General features: G+C 40.2%; 1 protein-coding gene across 1 annotated transcript in view; it reads right to left on the bottom strand.

Moving 5' to 3' along the window:
- LOC146325094 (metabotropic glutamate receptor 7-like) overlaps positions 1-21,893 on the bottom strand; it is a 106,880-nt gene that overhangs the window by 7,333 nt on the left and 77,654 nt on the right. Inside the window, exon 8 of the mRNA XM_084720900.1 lies at positions 12,580-13,515. Coding sequence (XP_084577026.1) covers positions 12,580-13,515 — 936 coding nt within the window. The remainder of the gene's footprint in view (positions 1-12,579; positions 13,516-21,893) is intronic.

Below are 21,893 nucleotides of genomic sequence, written 5' to 3' on the forward strand. Positions count from 1 at the left end.
GTTTCAACTAATATTTGATACGATCCACACACAGAATATTAGATTTTTTTTTTCTAATTTCAGCACTGACATCACCTCCTGGACCCCCTCAATAAAGGACAGGGGCCTTCTCACTTTCCAATTGCAAGCAGACAAATACAACTGTGTTCCTTAGATGACCCCAAAAGTGTAAAAAGTGATTTTTAATACAAACTGGAATAGCAGCAAACATAATGTGAATAGACTAGACTTTTGTGTAGGTATGAACATTGATTTGGCAGCTCTATGAGGCGGGCGATTTAGTCAGGAGCAGCATTTAAACCCTCATCGAGAAAAATGAGAGACAAGACAGCTACGATGGCTAAACATCTGTGGCCAATTACAGAGCAGTCACACTATTGAGCGCAGTGATGAGGCAAAACCTAATAATAACCCTTGCCCGATAACAAAATATGAGCATCTAGCGAAAAAAAGTTCATTGGTCATTGTCCTTTTTAAAAAATCCTGGAGTGCAGAGAAATGTCCCAACTAAAGGATCTGCATCACTACAGGACATGTTTGTTTTTTAGACTAAACAAAACCTCCTGATAATAGCTGATAATTCTGTTCTTTTTTTTTTTGTTAATCTAACATTTGTATCGGATATGTAGGTGGTCTGGTTATTTGCTAAGTGTAGCTGTGGGGAAAGGGGCAGCCATGCGTACAGCAACATAATCCAGCAGCATTTATTAAAGCCTGACCTGCAGCTACTCAGTCAAGTCAAAGACGGTTCAAGCGTATTAATGACAATAGCAGAAGCATCACCATGACTTTATCAAAATGTCCTCGCATGGCCTCCTTTCTACCAGCCCGTCCACCCGGAACCCTTGACTAGATTGATAGGCCACACCGTCGTGGCGAGGTGCTGTCCGTGACACGTCACAGTCACCTCTCCTTTCCCTTCATGGCAGATGTTTTATCTCACCACTCGAGCATTCATCAGAACAATCTGAGCCGCCTCTTCCTCCACTAACTATTTGTGTAGCCGCTCGGCTGCATTTTAATGTAAATTCCTTCTCGAGTACAATAGAAGACTTCTTGCACGGGCTAAGAAAACTGCATCTGCAGTGTACAGCAGGTCCACATTTGTTTCCCTGCAGCTTTGCACGCAGTCGAGTCCAGCCTGTGACAGGCTCTCACTGTGTTAAAGTGGTAAGATCATTCATAAGATTGCCATTCATGTGAGCCCGACATAGGTACGTTCTCTCAAATGCTTCCTCCACGACATTCCTTTTCGGGGCTTACATAACACCTTTTGCATTGTCAAACTGTAATAGCAAGCTTATATAATGCTATGATTTAGGTTCACACGAATCTTATATACTGAGTTCATTAAAAGGTAGTGATTTCACTAAGAGGTAGTGAAGGCAGTAATTCAGCAGACACGCAAAGAGTCTCTTGTTTCATTTAAGGGTCTTGGAGGAGAAAGAATCACCTCAAGAGGAGATTCAAGAGTGGATAACCAAAGCCTCCTCACTAATCTACTGCACTCGAAAGCATCAGATGTCACTTATATGTACTGCCTTCCAGTCAGGCACTGGTGCTGCAGACGGGGGAGAGAGGATACAATTGTAAACACATTAGCCACCACAGTGTATCTGCAGAGCAGCGAAATGCTCACTGATTCAGCGCGAGGGGAGGAAATGTCACCATTTGCATACAGTTTTACTTGGTAAATAGCACGACTAATGGTAATTTCTTTCATACAAGACTTCTCATTTACATGCCAGTCATGCTTTTGTCTTCCAATCTCCACCAATAATTCAGATGCCTGATATCATCAACATGCCAATACACTCAAGCGCTCCTTCTTTCTCCCTCCAACCCCTCCTGTTTCTCTGAGGAGCAGCAGCCGAGGCAGTGATCTGGCTGGTGCACCATGCATTAATAACTGTATGAATATCACAATGCTCTCGGTGCACCCTGTTCTGTGTCACATGAAGCTGGAGGAGAGCGGAAATGTTGCACTTTCTCTCGTGTCTGAGCCGTGAATTAGCAGCGTTTATGATAAGGTATTAGAGCGACGGCTCAAAGCGTTTGCGAGGAGTGTATACATGTGGCGTCAAGTACAATCACCAGAGGATCTCAGCTCAGTGCTCTGTGTGCTTCCATGTTTGGTAGTTGTTAACCTGTCTGGTATCCATAGCAACACTATAGAGTTTTTGTGGGAGCTCACTAAACACGGCTGGAATAAGCTTTTAATGAGATTCTGATACCAAAGACGCTGCAATGCTGACCCTATCAGAACTGATTTATTGACCATGCAGGAGAGTTGATTCAGGAGCAGTAATAAGCATTAGGTGCTTACTCATACTCATCACACACAAGCAAAAACAAACACACACACACACACAAAACAGACAAAAAACATGTAGATATGTAGGCTTTCACTGCCTCTAATACAGCCACACATGCGCATAAACACACACACACACACACACACACACAAGCACGCCAAGGCAAATCCTTTTCCTTACTGTCTCTAATCAGCGAGACAGGGTTTCTCATTGTGCCTCTCGATGAGCTTGACCCAAATTCGTAGCCCCTCTCACCCACCGCTCGAATGTTTAGCTTGTCACAGAACATTCATAATTAATTCCTGTTGCTTTAACATAAATAAATACATGAAGTCATTTTCACAACTGCTTGGCAACTCTCTATTTATAGCCGCGGTAATGATTTATTAACGTCCTCATCAGGAATCAAACGCTTGCATTTGAATTTTACATCTCAATGATGAGCCAAATGCCAACATCCAGCCACGACAAACGACATGTCTTCCATTTAGACAAAAAGCTGTTGAGAGTAATTCTCATAATTATACCCACCAGGGATATACTTACAGCAAAAGCAATTTAGTTGGGTATGGTTGAGGACTATAAATGCACACAGCAGCTATAAGGACTTGATTCAGTAAGTGACAATTGGGATGCTCTCTGCCCCGTCAGAGAATGCCTTCAATAATGGATCCAGGGGATTTGCAGTCTCCTCTCAACTACCTGGATGTCTCTTGTTGTTTTGGGTGGCCTACTTTCTAGCCCGGCTCATGTCATGAATAACTCTGTCTGGCTTTGTGCTGCAAAGCCCCATTCCATATTGGAGACACTGCTCTGTGTGTGGATGGTCCTGCTGTCATTTTGACTCTGCACAGGAGGTCCCCATTACCGGGCTTCAAGATTGGTAGATGAAGAGGTTGTGACAAAGCTGTGCGTGTGTTCGAGCAGGTCATAAATAGTTAAAAACAACCCGAAGAAGTCACTTTTGATGTTTCCATATACTGTACATTGTCTGTACCGGTGTGTATAATGATATGATTGTTGCTCTAATCAGGGTTCATATTTATAAAGCATCTCAAAATTGGAAATTAGTGCTGACTAAGTGTGGCACAATTGTGGTCCAAAAGCAGTAGCAATAACATTTTTCTTTCTGTGGCATAGTTGGGATTATGTGACATGAGGTTGCATGAGTTTCCAGTCAATTTATTACAGTAGGTGGTTGTCCCCAGTTTGGAGAAGCAGCCAGAGTGACCAGCCCGGTCTCATTCCCAACTCGCCAGATACCAAAATGTCACGGCCCGTTGACGACTCATGCAGACATGGATGGTAATCTGTTCGTGGTTAAAACTGATGCACCAGGTTTTTCAAGTGACTTCAATGTAAATTGCTGTATGAGACGCCCAGGGCTGTTGACGTAGTATAAAAAGAGAGCGAGTCCACATGGGGACGAGGTGGGGTGGACAAACAAACATAGGACTTTCACCCAGGAGACCGGGGTTTGTGTCCATACGTCATGTGACTTTCATGTTGTTAGTTGCTTCAGGGACACGTGACTTTCGTAGTCATGGTAACCCCAAACCTAACCAAGTATTTTTTTGTGCTTAAACCTAACCAAACTGCTGATATTGCAGCTAACGTTGTGCCTTCTGAATTTGTCAGGTACAGCAGCCAAAGGGTGCCTTCTTCTTCAGTATCAGATGCAGGGGGGCAGTGACATTTTGTCGGTGTGTGACGAGTTTGGATGAGAACATGCTGTGCTGGTGTAGAAAGCTAAGCAATGTACTGCTGTGGGAAGGGTCAGCAACAAAAGGACCCAAAAAGGAAGACCTAAATAATGAATATCAGTTTAAATATACACTATATTAAAATTTTCATAGCTTTACCCTCCTGTCACACAACCTTTTCTGATGGGAATCCATTTTATATATTTTATATGTAAAGTATTGCTTTCTTCAAACCAACCAGACTCCACTGGCAAAATCAGTTCATTGGTGTTATTGTGTGACTTCTCTGTTTTAAAGGGTTAGTTTGGATTCATCAAAGTTGAAGTGTCAACTACAGACAGATCAGATCAGGGCAGGTGGTAGACCAGCAACTCTGATGTTCTGCGAGGTAAAATGGCTGATTGTGCAAAAGGAGTCTCGTTAAGCGAGAGAGAGTGATATGTCACTTATATAACAGCAATTTCTCATCAGTTAAAGTAAGAAAATATTCTAAATATATTGCAAAATTAAACTGATATTGTTTTTTTTTTGGGGACCTTTTTTTAAGTGGTTAAAAAAACATTTTACTGCTGACATATTGGTGCTCCCTCTGTTTCTCCATTTATTATAGGGGTTGGAGAAAAATGTTGAATTCTCTAAAGTATTGTGATTCTTTTTTATACAATTTCCTGAAACAATTTGTTGATTGCTAAATCAGTTTTTTTGATATATATAAATAACTAGCACTTAGTCAGCTAGCTTGAGGCTAACACATGATGAGAATTACCATTAGCGTGCTAACAGAAATGTGATTATGGTGATCTTGACCAATGGATCCATTTTTTTCCACATGCCTAACATGAAATGAGGTGCTCAAACTTTAAGGCATACATTTCCTGTGATCTGTGAAAACAAACTAATATCTGCTGATTTTACACTGAAAACTCAGTCTGCTGCTCAGGCTTCAATGCTCCACACTGACTTCCTACAGCAACCTCAAAGGGTCAAAACTAACTCAAAATTCAGAGTTTCAGAGTTTAATTGCATATGTGAAGGAATGTTGATTTAAAATCTATTTCTGCTGTGTGCAGTTTTCAGGGGCTTTATTGATTTTGGACTTGTTTTATTCATTGTTTTCTTATGGCACCAGCTTAATGAGCGAGAACAGCTAAAGTTGTCTTCAAAATTATTTTTCTACTTTTATGATGTTGCTGAAATAAAAATCAGAAAGACTGACGTGATGTGCATCGTTTTCAGAAATATGAGTCATGATGCACAGTCTCTCTAAGTGTAAAAAAACAACAATACTAGAATCGCAATACGTAAGAATGTATCACCTCGGCACGCCAGTATCATGACAGTATTGAATCAGAAGATAAGTATCATCCCAGCCCTGATCTACTGTAGGTAATACACAGACTATTGCTCAGCACTGCATACAACCTCACTTCAAATAATCCTATTCCTTACTCCTTCAATTCATATTCCTTCAAATAAAACTATTCCTTTAACGTATAAAATGACTCCTATCTCAGCTGTTATTTTGCTCCAGAGGTGTTGTAACCTGTTCAGGCAGAAACAGTCTGTGAGAGCAGAGATGTTTTGGTAACGCTCGAAGACAGGAACCTTATTAAAAGATAGTGTTTCAACAAAAACAGAGTAATTTTTGTCACTGACTTTGTGCCGGTGTAGAAAACACATGCTGTTTCTGCTGAACCATTCTCCTCACAACGTTCCACTTTTTTTTTTTTTGCAGTGGGAAAAAATCAGCTTTACAACAGTTACGATTCTGTCAGAGCCAACAGTTTAGGCAGGAATGAATCAAACTTTGATAACTTGAATCAAACTTTGATCTCATTATCTTCATGAGGTGAGATCGTTACGATAAGGTGTAAGACGAGATTACTTAGTGAAAGTGCAATAAAATTTGTATTTGAACATAATTATACCCCCCTCAACTACTTAACTGTCTTGAAGGATATCTGAACTTAATTACAAAATCTTCTCTCACATCCTATTTGTTATTTATTTATTTCAAATTATAGCAGAGCAGATGTGTTCATTTTGTTACGGCATATTTCCTAAGACTGGGTGACATAACAGAAATATATTTTCTCTTCAAGCCTATAGGGAACATGAAGTAGGAGACGTTCTCTGTGGAGAGGCGGGTGCCGCAGCCTACAGACGGGTTCCAACATCATTACTGTGAGTGAACACTGAACAATACATGCAAAATATGCCATGTTTTGCAAAACGAAGTGGTTGGATGGGACCAATATGATAATTTCATGCAGCTGAGGAAAATTAACTGTTTTCTAATTTGCATGCATGTTTTTAAGCCGAGACGAGTGGCTTTTCAGTGTTTACTTAAAGTCTACTATGTAAATGGCGTGTTGGTAAATATCATAAGATTAAGCTGTTTATTAATTTTGTCAGCATGTTTGTGCATATATTACTTTGACAAGTAGCTACCAAAAAAATAAAAAAAAAGATAAGTGTGAAGAAAAAGTACAATAGGTCTACTTTGTGGCTCTGAGTGCTGTAAAACAGCAACGTCATACTCTTTCCCGCTGGGTAAATAAATACAGGCCCAGCAGGTGATGGTATCCTCTTCATCTTGAGGGATGTTCAACATCTATTTTTCAAAATAAAAACTACAGCCTTTCTGTCTTTCCACTACTTGTCGTGACCAGTTTTTAGCCTTTTGCCTGCAGTCTGCCTCTGGTGCAATCTTTTCAAGGTTTCAATCATAAAAACAACTGATAGGCAGGGGAATTTCTCATATTATTTTCAAAAGACTCCACATCTCCAAAATAAGTGTCAGGTCCAACTCCCGTCAAGTGTAGTTGCTTGCAGAGAGGCAGGAGGATTAGAAGTCGCAATTTCCATTTTACCTGCTGAAAGCTAGAATGAGAAAGTTTTTTTGTAAAGTGTAGTTTGTCATCACTAATGATACTTGGCAGCACGGCCTCCCCTTAAGAGGGCTTGTGGGTACAGGAGACATCTTACAAGAACCTAAGTGGTTTCCAAACATGTATCGAGGTATGTAAGTTTTCGTCACATACAGCCCTCCTCTGTAGCGCGACTGCATCTTGTGGGTGTTTGTGCCTCAAGAAAAATGTTTCATCATATCGTCACTGGTCTCTTCTGAGCCGCAAGAAACATTGAGTTTTGTGGTCAAAGACAGAATAAGAGACTTCTCATGTTCAGTAATCCCTTAAATATGCCACTCAACAAAAATATGAACGCAACACTTTGTTTTTGCTTCCATTTTTCATCAGTTGAAGTAACAAATCTAATACTTCTTCTGTGTGCAAAAAGGGTTTTTTTTTTAAATTTTGTTCACAAATTTCACAACACTACACCCTACCACCCTAACCCCAGTCAGAGGCAGAGTAGGGCAGGTCATGACTTTGGACTCCTTGGAAAAAAAAAACTGATATCTGTGAAATAGCCATAGTTCAGTACCTAATAAATGTTATTTTTCAACTGCACTATGTAGTATCAGTATATTGATATGCCACAGTTGTCAGGTAGATGGATTGTCTTGGCAATGGAGAAGCGCTAACATGGATTTTAATGAAATTGTGAGCAAAATTTAAGAGAAATATTTTTTTTTTGTGTGTGGAAGTCTGAGATTTTTTAGGTTTTTTACTTAAACTCATGAAAAACAGGAGCAAACAGGAGTGTTGCTTTTATATTTTTGTTGAGTATATCACTAGCTCCTTTACCCAAAAAGTAAAATGTAAATGCGCAGATTTTGTGGCTTAATTATCTGTGCAAGATGTAAGCCTGGAGGGGATCATGCAATCGCTTCTGTGTGTTAGTGAGTGAGTGTGTGTATGCTGAGGATGGGTCATGATTTTCAAATATTCAAATAGTAATTAAATTATAAAAAAAAAATGAATGATTCATTTTGTCATTCAAAATCTATTTTCCCTTGTTTGTTTCCTTTGTTTTACCAGCACCCGGAAATAACATGACACTGCCCGATCTTCTGTTATTACGGGCCCAGGTAGTATCGCTGACAGGACATCTGCAGTCCCTGATATATTTTATTTCAGAATGACAGGCTGTTTACTGAACATTTACTGGCTCCAAACTAACTGACACCATGTCAGAGAAGCAGCAAAATCTGCCTCCAGCCTCAGAGGACAGAAGAGTTGAGTGGACAAAAACGTGTGTGCGGATTTTACTCCGTCTGACTGCTTTCTTAATGAGCACCTGCCAGTATCGGTTCAAGCGCAGGGATGGATAAACAGCAGCTGTTGTGACCTGACTTCAAACTGCAAATCTTTAAGTTTTGTGTTGTTTTGGTGTTTAATCCGTAGTTTATCCTGGTGCAGTTGGTGCTACTATGTTGCTAATGTGGTTATTCCCAGAGGCTTGGGCACTGTTGAACTATGTAAATTTGGGTGACAGATGCTGTGACTGTAACGGGTGTGGTGGGGTTGATTTTCAAATAATTTGTCAAATAGTTCCCAGTGAATATCGAATAGCATTTTGGTTTGAAAATGCCCATCCCTAGTGCATGCATGAGCCATGGACCTGTAGCCAATCTTGCCCAGTACTGGACTGATAAGCCTATTTTTTTTTCATGCACATTTATGACAGTATGCTGATGGACGTCTGTGATTCACAATTTTGGAAAACCCTTGAAAAAGCTTTTTTTTTATGGCTCCACACCAGCTGTGGCCAGGTCATCTCACTGTTGTGAACGCTGTATCTTCAGAATGCCTTGAGGGAACTTCTTCAAATTTGGCACAAATGATGACCTGGACTCAAAGATGAACTGACTAGGTTTTGGTGGTCAAAGGTCAAGGTAACCTCACTGAACACAGTTTTGGCCATAACTCAAGAATGATGAGGTGGTGACATTTCATATCCAAAAGGTCAACTTCACTGTGACATCCTAATGTTGAGCTCTCTATCCTCTGTACTCCTCTGTAAAAAACAGTCTCTAAGTGAAGACAGCATGTTTCATAGTGGAAATTATTCAAGTAATCAACATCTTCTTCAGTTTGAAATCTTGTTTCAGCTCGGGTCAACGTATTAGGAGATCATGTTAATGCTGGTGGACCCTTGCAAATCTCTGCTGGTTGCACCTGGCAGTTGTGGTGGCATTGCAGTAGGTGCCTCAGCATGTGGTGCCTGCCGGTGATCTGCACTATACTGAGTGCACTCCTCTGGTTAACGCTGTTTTGCTTACTTCTACATTGTGTGTTTGAATAATGACTCGTAGGCCTGGAGTTTGTTTCAAAAGTCGGTTGATCTCCAGGCCCGAGGACAGCTGAATTTGAATGCTGGTGACTCTCACAGTAATTAACTGGAGAGCGTTGAGTAGTTGAGTGAGCACATGCAGGTGCACAGGAGGCGGAGGGATGTCTGTGATCTTTTGTTACCATTTTCGCATGGCTTCCCTCAACATGAGTCTGAATGGGGAAAACAGGGAGGGGAAGAGGGAGTCACAGGTGTGGAAAACAAGGGTACATCTGAATGGTGTTTAGTTAAAGAATTTCCACTCAGTGCAGTCACAACTTCTGCTAATACGGCACAACAAAATAACATGAGGTCAAACAGTCATCTGAATTGTTTTGGCTTATCGCTGGCAGCTGCCATCATATCATCTCAGTGTTTTCATAAATCTTTTGATATTGGATGACCTGGGGTGAGAGAGATTACATCTGTGTGGGTGTTCAGCCACATCTGCACTTAAAAACACAACAGGGCAAGGTGCTTATAAAGTGAGAATAGAGTCGAATGCATCACACTGGATCACATTTTGCCTCAAACATTTCATTCACATGCAGATCCACATACATTATTTTGAACTTGCATTTTTACTGAAGTATTCATGAAGAAATTTTATGAGCCAATGTCTTGCATTAATAGATGTGAGGAATGTGTGTTCATTGTAAAAACTTGCTGAAATGGATAAGATAGTGTCACTTCACCTTAAAGGACCAGTATGTAGGATTTAGTGACATATAGCGATTAGCTTGTAAATTACAACCAACTTGCCTCACCCTCCCCTTCCAAGCGTGTAAGAGAACTTGGGATGGGTATCAAGAGCCGATAATAAATTGGTAGTGTTCCCTGTGTGGTCAGTACCGAAATATTGATGAGGTCCTGGACAAACAGTGCTGCTGTAAGCATTTATGCAACGTTAATTCACTCTAACCTAGCTGGCATTTTCAGATTCCTTGATGTTGTGTAACTCTCGAAAGTGTGGGCTCACTTAACTAAATCTAAGGAAATTGAAGCTAAATGTAATATATATTTTTTTAAAAAAGATGCGTGTAAATGGGTAATGCCAGAAACCAGAAATATAGCACTCTGTAAATCTGAAGCAGCACAGAGTGTTTGACTGCTTTAAAGAAGCAGTTAAAAGTTATGTCCTCAGTGCAGCCTCCCCACTCCGATGCCGATGCATTAGCCAAACAAAAAAGGCGATTCTCTCTGCCTCTACCTCTCTCTCAACAGCTAGCATAGCATAAATCCTCCGGTGCTAGCTAGCTAAAGTTTGTACTTGGTGTGAGCAAACAACTGACGACCTGGGACAACCTGGGATAGTGATAATGGTTGTTAATATTTTCAGCTATAGGGAGATGACCATAGCCCTTAACCCCAGTTTTTGTATCAAACTATAGAAAGTACTGTCAATCAATCAAGAGTATTGATAAGCATTGGTATAAATAAACAAATTGTATGGAAGAGGACCTGCACCGTCTGTAGATATAAACGGCTCATTCTACAGTCGCAAAAACAACAATTTTTATTTTCAGGTGCTTATACACTAATGAAAACATACTTAGCAATATTTTATTTAATTTCTGCCATATTCTGCCAATAAATCCCCCTAAATCGGGCCTATTCAAATGGCAGCCGTGGGCCAAATCCAGCCCTTTAACAAACTTAATCCAGCTCTTTGATCATTTCTAAACATGAAAACAATAATATGAAAATAATTGCTTTAAATGAGAGAGAGGCTAAGTAGCCCATTCATTGGTAATGTATTTTGTTATCAAAGAGACACTTATTTTATTAAAAAGTTTTGACTAAGACTGTTTGAGCAGAGGGAATTTAAGAGTGTCAAACTCCATGAAAAAAGACATTAAATGCAACATTGTGTTTATTAAAATAACAAGCTACGTCTAATCTAGGATTACACAGGTGCTTTGTTTTTCCCCGTAGTTTTGTACATAATGTTTCTTTTCTAATCATGAAATCTAGTAAAGTAGAGAAAAATAAAAAGGTCAGACATAAGAAATTTAAATGTTCAGCCCCTAGGCTCTTTACTTGTTTTCAAATCTGGCCCTTTTAACAAAGTAATTGAATAGTTCGCCCCTAAATCTCACACACCGGACCTTTAACTACATTGCAGCTTTTGCAAAGCATGTTATCGAGACATGCAAACGCACTTCACACCAGCAGTGTCTGGGGAGTAAACACTAACGCACTCACATAGGGCATAACACCGTAACACAGGACGGTGTGGTCTGAACTGGAGGTGAGTGTGAGTCAGGAGCTGGTGTGAAGAAAGAGTTAACTGCATAAAGGGGAAAGATAAACACATTACTGCCTCGCTAGTCGCCGCGAGTAGCATAATGAACTCCTAATCGCTGCTGAGGGTGTAATTCATCTATGAAATCAGCAGCAAATTGAGATGAGGAAAATCAGTTTCTGATCCATCTCACGCCGAAGCTTAGCAGGAAGGATATTGAACGGCGTGCCTCTCAAAAGGTTAGGAGTAACACTTTCCTGTCAGCATCGATATTCTGTCAGTGGAAAACTTCCCCTCCGCTCCATCTTGTATGCGTGGCCTGCAAAGCAGCACGCGTGGCTCATGAGTCTGGCAGATGAAAGCATCTGTATTCTGCCCGGTGCCGTCCAGATAAGCAATGACTAGCACATCAGGTCAAAATGTCAGATTCTCAATCAACTCCAGTAGCACCCTATGTCAAATGCTTTGTTGAATAGAGCGCAGCTGTCAAGAGACGGAATGTGTTGAATCAAACTTCTATTTACCCCCCATTTCTCCCTGCCTTCCTCCTCCTCCAGCTCCTCATCCTCATCATCCTCCACCTCCTCAACACGCTTGTCTCCCTCTCCAGAACAAGGCACAATGGTATATGTTGAGCTCAAGGCGTGAGAGCTGAGATAATGGCATCTGGAGCTGCCGGCACCCCCACCCGTATCACACCTCAGGCATTTGAGGCATTCTGGTGCTTAACATCAACCGTTCCTCCGCCTTTTCTATGCCTATTTCTGTCTGTGGTGGTCCTAGTGTGGGTTTCCATGCACATCGGAGCCTTGTGAATATGAAATCAAAAGAAAATGAACCCATAACTTACACAGCCACTAAATGTGTGTGTGTGTGTCTGTGAGGGAGCTCCCTTTATGTACTGTTTGTGTTTTCAGTTTGTGTTTGTACAAATATGCATGTGCGCATGTGTTTGGACAAGATAAAAACAGGGCCGAAGGAATGAAAGGGATATTTGTCAGAGGAGGGAGGGAGACAGACAAAGAGAGGGGTGGTGACAGAGACGAAGAGGAAGCAAAAAAAGAAAGAAATGACTCACCTTCTCTGCTGACTGGGCCGTGCCAAAGAAAATCGGGATGAAGGCCAGCCAGACTATGCAGGTGGTGTACATAGTGAAGCCAATGGGCTTGGCTTCATTGAAGTCTTCTGGTACGTCCCGTGTCTTGATGGCGTAGATGGTGCAGGTCACCATCAACAGGATGCTGTAGCCCAGCGAGCAGATTATCTGCAGGTCTGTGATGTCACACTTCAGCACGCCACGGGCCAGCATGGGGTTGATGGTTTTCTGTTCGTCATAGTCGACGATGGTGTTCGGAGGGTCCACGGCGAACCATACCAGCACACCCAACAGCTGCACACAGATCAGACTGGAGGTTATGGCAATCTGGGAGGTGGGACTGATGAAGCGAGGCGCCGTGACCGTCTGCTTGCCCTGCTCGAAGATCCGATAGATGCGGTTAGTCTTGGTGAGCAGCGCGGCGTAGCTGATGCACATGCCCAGGCCCAGGAAGATCCTCCTGAAGGCACACACGGCCACGTCAGGCTTGGCGATCATGAGGAAGGTGATGATGTAACACAGAAAGATGCCAGTTAGCAGCACGTAGCTCAGCTCTCGGCCCGACGCCCGCACAATGGGTGTGTCGTTGTAGCGCACAAAGGTCGCCATGACGAAGATGGTGGCGATGATACCGAGCATGGCCAGGAAGACGGGGATGATCGCCCAAGGCGAGTGCCACTCCAGCTTGACGATGGGGATGGGCTGGCAGGAGGTTCTGTTAGGGTTGGGCCTCATGTTGTAGGCACACAGTCTGCAGGAGGTCTCGTCATACTGGTACTGGTAGCCATCGCACAGCTCGCAGTGCCAGCAGCACGGCATGCCCTTTACCCTCTTCTTCCTCTCTCCTGTTTTGCAGGGCAGGCTGCACACAGAGATAGGCACCTCCTGCTCCCCATCTGGCCACTGAAGCTCCTCCAGCTGGGAGAGAGATGACACACAGTGCAGGAGAAGAAGGTTAGATAAGCCAGAGGTAACACTGAATATGAGGAATTATGAATATGCTGCAACACAACTGCCACGCAGTATGTAAGTTCTGCCGCCAGGGATCTCTCTCACAATAAAACAGCAACAAAATACAGTTTGATGACATAAGGAAGTAGCTAAGGATCATATGATTTATTTACTTCACTTTTAAACAACCACCATCTCTGATGAAAGTCTATCTGACATGACAGGAATCATATTCATGGATGAATAATGTAATAATGTATTAAAGTTTTATTCATATTATGTTTAGACACGTTCGCTGACTTTCTTCCTCACTTTGTGACATAGTTGACATGTACTGAAGTTCTAGCAACTACCTAGCAATGGCTTACAGGAAATGCTTTGTTGGAAACATTTGGGATACGGTAAGTACACAACTCAACAAAATATATAATGTGGTGTTTTTTTAGACATTTTACAGTGGAAATACTACATATTACAGCTTATTGTTAAAATAAAATACAATACAACAGAGAAGAATGCAGAATATTGATGTAAACCCTTTGTAATCACCAACATTTTTGATTAGTGGCTGTAGCGAGTTGCAATTACATTTAGTTCATTTAATTATGTGTAAGTAGTTCCTCTCTTTGTTACATATTTGTGTAAAATTTTATCATGATTAGTGTATGGATTCTGTTCAAAAATGCGTCTGTGAGGTCACAGTGATCTTTGACCACCATAATGTAATCAACTCGTCCTCAAGTCCAAGTGGACATTTGTTCTAAATTTGAAGAAATTCCCTCCAAGTGTTCTTAAAATATTACATTCACAGGAACTGGATGACCCAAAAACATAACGCCTCTGGCCACGGCTCTCCCAGACGTGGAGCCATAAAAAAGGTTTTTCAAAAAACCGAATCACAGAGGTCCTTCAGCATACAGTCATGAATGTACACAAAAAATTAGGCCGATCAGTTCAGCAGTATGTGAGATTAGCTGCGGACAAGCTCATGGTCAGCTGATCATGCACTCGTGCCAATGATTGCATGATCCTCCCAGGCTTACTCCTGGCAAAGATAATAACCAGGGATGAAAAATAAACCAGAGATGAATAATAATTCACTGGCCACTTATCACTATATTATACTTCCCATGAAGTTACCTTGTTTGCAAAAACAAAGCAAAAAGCAATCTTTGCAAGCAGATGAAGAAAAAATTAAACAGTGGGGGGAAAAAAACGATTAACTTAATACTGTACAACATCTTTCTGCCAATTTCTTCTAGGGATTGCCTTTTCTAATACTTGAAAGTAATTGAAGTCACCATGGCAACAGAGCCTACCTTTGTTCAGTGAAATAAAAATAAAGAAATGTGGAATGCAGAAGACATTATGTTTTAATACAGGAGCCAGTGAGGTATGAAATATGTGATGATAAGGAAGGAGAATGGAATTTGGGATTGCAAAGTGCCTCTTTTAGACTTTGCAGGGCTATTTCTATTTATGATCTTGTCATCAGAATGAAAAGTGCGGTATACAGACGCTCTAAAGAACTATCAAATCTCCAATCCAAAAAGGCCCCGAGGTGTTTCATGATTTAAGCTCAAACTAAAGTCTCAACATACAAGTCAGCCTTTCAAAGGCCACAAAGAAGCGGAATGTTTCAGGGCTCTTACATATTTTGTGAGGGTGTTACAAAAGCAATGATAATACACTGAACTGCTCTTTTGATTTATTATGGAAGTGTACTGATCCATGGCTTTAAAAACTCCAGAAGATTAAAAATTCTCCAACATGGTTCTAAAAGGCAGTTTCTCAGCAACATATCAGCCAAGTAACCAAATAAATTACACGGAGAGCTACAAACAAGATGCAACAAGAAAGGTACACATTCTAGTGGGATGATTATTAAACTGATTTTATTGTCTTATAAAACTGCTCAGATATGACAGATTTAAAAGGTGCTTTGAGACAATGAGTGTGTAACAACCTACATTAAAATCACAATGGCGTAGCATTAAACTATATTGGAAATGAACAGGAATTCATTTTAGTGATATTTTTAGTGTGCTTTTTGCCTTGATGTGAAGTTTATTCATGACTTAAAGGTACCCTCTGGACTTTGTGACGGCTTGTAGCACCATGGAGCCGTTTTTAATGAGTGTGCTCCTCTTTTGTTTGTCTCATGCGTGTTCACAAGGATACACATGCACGAAAGTGATGCGATTCACAGTCCCGCCGATGGTTTCACACTATTACGCTGATCTACAGGTGGCAGTAATGTGTCAAGAAACACAGCAATGAGCCAGCAGAGGCAGGGAGGAGAAAAAAAAGTTCCAGCTAGCCGCCATCTGATAGAAACAATGCAAGATTTAAAACGCTTTAAAAAATCATCTTTTCAAATGTTTTTGAAGGAAAGAAATGCATTCAACACATTGGCAGACCTTTAAGGCACACGTTATGGTGAGTAACGCTCAATTTAAACATAATTTGATTTATTTACAGGAAATTACACGTCATTTTTTAAATGAATAGTTTGACATTTTGTGAAATACATACATTTTCTTGCCAAGAGTTAAAAGGTTGATACTACTAGAGTCCTTTTAAAGTGAAGCTACACTCGGCAACTTAGCTTACGGGTAGAAGTAAAGAAGCAGCAACCTCTGAACCTGATGTTAATGCGGAAGTGTCAAAAACTGCAGTTCCATGGACGGTCACTTAAGGTTGGTTCCAAAAGCGAGTCAGTCCCCACAGACTCTATATTCAAATTCCCAGCTTAACAGCAGAAGTAAACATTTACAGGCTGGTGCAAAAAACAGTTTTGTTCTTTATAGCTAATCCCAATTCATGACAACTGTATGATAATTGTAAATGATCAATTATCAATAATTTGAATATTCACATCTGCATTTTTGTTAATGATTGTTACCAAACGGGCTAATGAAAACTATGATAAAGGCTACAGACAGAAGAAAAAACAAGACAAAAACAACCTTACTATTTACAACTATACTTATACTTGAGTATTTTTTTTTTTAAACAACAGTAGTTTTACTTGTAGTTATGTAGTATTTCAGTAATGTAACAGCACTTGTACTTGAGTACAGATTTTCAGTACTCTGTCCACCACTGGCTTAGTTTAGTTTCAGGACAGAAAGCAGGAGGAAATGGTTAGCTCGCCTCTGTGCAAAAGTAACAAAACCAGAGCCTCTAAAACTCACTAATTGGTGTGTTATATCTTGTTTGTTTAATCCGTACAAAAACCGACTGCTGGTTTCCTTGCAATGTCACAGTGACTGCTACTCCAAGAAATAATCTGACACATAAAATCCACAACTTCTCAGTTTTACACTTAAATTTTTGCACGGATTAAACAAACAAGATATAACTTGCTAATTAGGGAGCTTTAGAGGTGCTGGCAGGCGGGTTTTTGTTAAGTTGAGCTAACCACAATATGGCTGGGCTGCAGCTTCATATTTGGTACAGAGACATGAGAGTGGTATCAATCTTCTCATGTACCTCTTGCCAAGAAATTTAGTAAGCAAGTTTCCTCAAAGGCCAAAATATTCCTTTGAAAAATGTGCTGTTTTCCTTTAATGCTCATCTTTTCATTACTGTGATGTGAAATTCAGTTCAAAACAATAAGCACACATGAAACACTTAGCAAAGACAAAAGACAAACCGTAACTTTTAAGGGAACAGTCTGACCCAAAATCAAAAACAGAGTTTTGGAAATATCAGCCGTAGAGATGTCTACTTTCTCTCCAGCATAATGGGACTAAATGGCACCCAGTTTGTGGGGTTCAAAGCACTGAAAAAATACATTTGAAAACTCAAATCCAGTGTCTCTTTTGGAAAAAAAACCACAACCTAGTTACTCAAGATAATCCACAGACCTTGTTATGAGCAGTTTCATTAGGAACTACTTTGTTTCTATTGGAGGGAAGGTAGCACCGTTAGATTCTAGAGTAGTTCTGGTAGTTTTTGCTGCAGAGAGAAAGTAGATCCTACATGAAACTGGTCAAATCACAGTCACATTTTTCAAATGTATTTTTTGGTGCCTTGTGCACCACAAGCCGAGTACCATTTAGTCTCATTATATTGGCGAGAGGGCAGATGCCTCTTTGGCTGATATCTCCAAAATTTCTGCAACTCACCCTCCAAAAAATGTAGATGATAGGCCAGGGGAAAAATGTATTTTTGATTTTCAGGTGAACTGTCCTTTTAACAAAAAATCTATAAATATCAGCAGGTAAAAAAAAAATCCACCAGGTACGAATATCATCACATACACCATGAGTGTAGCCAAGGATACAAACAGCATCACTTCCTCCAACAAATATGAGAACTGCCAGTAATTGTAGATACAGAGCTGCACCTTTGCAGCACACACAGACACACTCTCACACACACCTTTACAATGTGTGTGCCTGTTGTGTGTACCTGTATGACAAATGTGTTGTTTCTGTGGTGTCTGGATAGATTATCATCTGCCATTTATCTGGGGGCATGAAGGTGCCATTTGTTATTTGGACAATGAATGGTGCTCTCTGGAAAACCTCCCGATTACACACAGTGTGGAAACCGTAATGAGACCAACAGCTCTGTTGCTATGGAAACCAGGAGCAAGATTTTTGACACCTTGGTCTCACACGGCTGCCATAGTTTCCATTTTGTTTTGCTTTGTTTTTTTTTTCCTTTGCTTGTTAATTTAACAGTTAATTTGATCTTCTGTGAGCTGGAACGGCGTGACGTTGTAGTTCTTTATCGATGATCACAAAGTGCATCGGGACGCTCGTTCCAGGCTAACCTTAAAATTAAACTGCTGCAAACAGCGATTGCATTGGAATATAATTGCATTGTAACAGCTTTTGGTTTGTAATCACACTAAAACAGAATGAAGCACAAATCTCTCGCAGCAGACGCCGTCCCACCTGCACCATCAAATGCATCGGGTTGAGTTTAATTCTTGTGATCCAGAGAGCCATTATGCAAATGTTAACTCATCTGTATGTAAATATCATGTTTTTGTTATAATCTGAGATACATAGAAATACTTAGAAATCTCAGCTCAGGCTCCATCCTATCATGCAGTATGGGCAATTTCAAACTATGTTTGCCTTGGAATAAAATCAGTTTCTTTATTGTCCACATGAATCACCCAAGCCCATTCTTGTGTTGTGACAGTGAGATCTATTACAGTGGCTACAAACCAACACCTTGCACTTAAAAAAAAAAAAGCAGCCCAGCAGCTGTCTGCAGTTCCACACCTAACCCTGATATTAGACGGTGTTTTTTGTAGGTGAATTAAAGTTATTTAAAGCTCATGTGAAATGAAAAATGCCTTATCCGTGTTACTATCCCATGGGTTCTGCTATCTCTTGGATATGTCAAATAAATTATACTTTCACATATTTCCCTATTAAAATCCTTCAGTTTTACGGAAAAGTACCAAGAGCTTTCATGATTTATCGTGCAGTCTTGGGTGCACCTTAAATTACATCTGAGAACATGCGATCATAGACTCAGGAGTTTCATCGTGTACAGTAAAACCTTCAGCAAAGCTGCCGAGCAGCAACAAGAGTAACATAGGAGGTGTGTGTTTAGGTGTCAGTTTCCGACAACATCAACATCTACCGCAGCTCTCTCTGCTGCCAAATACTGAACATATACAGTCTGACACCTGGGTTAAAAACATGTTCTTCCTCTTCCTCCCACGCTCAGCCCTCCAACCTATGCAGTGGGAAGGAGAGTCGATCTCCAACAACGGAGTAAACGTGGTTGTCCGTTTCCTTTCTATTTTCTTATTTTCCTCTTTTAAGTATTGAACTCTTGAATTAAAGGTATAGTTCTGATTTCTTCGAATGGGGTCGTATGAGGTGCTTGTATTGGCTACAGTATGGAGAAGCTGCTGTGGACAGGATCAGCAACAAAAGGTATTTTAGCCACTAAAAAAAACAGTCCAACTAAAAAACTCGATATCAGTTTCAGTGTATTTTATACTTAGAATATGTCCACCACTTTACTTTGCCATCAGACAGCTTTTTATGCAAGGAAAATGCCTTTAGACATGCCAAATATCTCTCTCCAAACCAACCAAACTCTGAAGGCAAAATCAGTCATTTACCATGCAGAACACAGGAGTTGCCGGTCTACTGCTGCCTGGATCTATTAGTTTGTGTTGTTGTGTGACTTAGGTGTTTTAAAATAATAGGTTGGATTCACCAAAGTCACACAATAACTCCTATAACAGCTCCTGTATTCTGAAAAGTAAGATTACTAAATTGGCCTGTGGAGTTTGGTTGGTTTGGAGAGAGTCATATTTAATTGTGATTTCCTGACAGAAAAGACTATCTTGTGACAAAGTAAAGCAATGAAAATATTCCAAATGCATCATATATTTGAACTGATACTGAGCTGTAAAGGTAGATCTTTTTTAAGTGGCTAAAATACCTTTTGTTGCTGACTCTGTCCACAGCGCTATATTGCCTCGCTGCTTCTCCAAACTAGAGGCGTGTCCACTACCATCTCTTGTTGCTAATACACTGACTATAAATATGTACCTCATACAATTCCACTTACATTACAGTCCATGTAATCTGAATTATCCCTTTAAGCCTTCACTGATGTTTTACTCCTTTTTTTAATAGCACTCAAAATGTGACAGACTAAAATTACCACATTTTATGCCCCTTCATGCACTGATTTGAAAATTCTTTGTCCATTTAATTGGATGTTTTTTTTCAAGCAACCGTTGGGACATTTTATAAATTTTGATAAAAACATGTTTCAATGATGACTATAAACACTTGTCTTATTAAATTAAGTCTAAACAAAACTTTCTCCAGGATCTACATTAGTAAGCAAGACATGAAGTAACTGTGTAATTGCAAGCAAGCATGCAAGGAAAATATTACACCTGAAGAATTTATCTTCTAAGTAAAGATTAACACTTCCCTTTTTCTTGCTAAATTGCACAAACAGATTCATTTTTTGCAACTAAAGATCATCAATTACACTGAAAGTAAAACATGCCTGCACCTGAGCTCCCTCCGTATTTGAGATGCAAATAATGTGCAGCCGCTTGTCACATAAGAGATTTCCAATTTTGGAAAACACAGGAAGACTTCACGCTTATGAATCTCCAGACATCCTGTTTAGATACAAGCATTATTTGTGTGTCTGTCGTCTATGTATGTGATATGCAGATGACATAATGTCTAAAGTTTTTAACCAGGATGGCTACAGGTCCTTAAAGGTCCAGTGTGTAAGATTTAAGGGGATCTATTGACAGAATATAGTTGAAATAGACTATATATTAGTAAGTGTTTTCATACGGGTATAATAAGACAACAAGAATTGTTGTTTTTGTTACCTTAGAAGGTGCAGGTCCACTTCCACCAAGGACACTGTGTTGCACTACCATGTTTCTGCAGTAGCCCAGAACAAACAAACAAACCAAACCCTGGCTCTAGAACCAGCCTTTTGCGTATCACGCCCACTGTAAGTTCTCCTAAACGCTTGGAAGGGGAGGATGAGATGAGTTGTTTAAATCCTATGCACTGGTCCAATAAAAAGTCTTAAAATCTCTTTAATTAAAGTATTAAATTGTCTCAAATTCTATTTGTGAAGATGTTAAATATTTATTTCTTGAAATGGTGGTCTAATTCACTCCAAGAGCAAAATGCCTGTGCGTTTAATGTTTCATGAAATCATAAAGAGTTGAATTAAAATGCCTTTGTTATCATCTTACAGCCGTTTGGGTGTTTCATATTAACTTTGTCTGCTGGTGACCACCGCAACATCTGTCTGGATGCCAAAAACTAGCTAGATAGCTAACCTTCAAACAATCTGTGGGTTGACTTTCTCCATAATTTTAACCTTTAATCCTGTGCTTTCATTTATTTGTTAATCTGTAGTATTTCAGTGCCTCAATTCTCATTTGTCCATCAGCTGGAACTGGTGATTTGCATTGTGCACATCCACACTTTCTCTATTGAAAGTATAAATACAAGGAATGATGTTAGCCAAATAATGTGTAAGAAGCAGTGCCGGGTAAAGAGAACCAACACAATAATACAGGGGTCTAGATGATTTTCAGTGTAGAATCGGGGAATTCTACCTTGATACGGATTCATTTCAGACTCTGGATGTTGGACAATTGACCCTTCCTAAGTCCCAAAATTCCATGCTGAAAGTCATTTAGACGCAGGCCGTACCATTATTGTGATTCTCTTTAATGTTTCCTACACGTTATTTAGCCAATATTATTCCTTGTATTTCTGTCCTGAGTAAGGAATGTGTGATTGTGCGATGCAAATCACCAGTTTAAGTTGATGGACATGAATGAGACCTGCAATGAAATACTG

This window comes from Lutjanus erythropterus, chromosome 6 (assembly GCF_056507025.1).
Source record: "Lutjanus erythropterus isolate fLutEry1 chromosome 6, fLutEry1.hap2, whole genome shotgun sequence".
NCBI lineage: Eukaryota > Metazoa > Chordata > Actinopteri > Lutjaniformes > Lutjanidae > Lutjanus > Lutjanus erythropterus.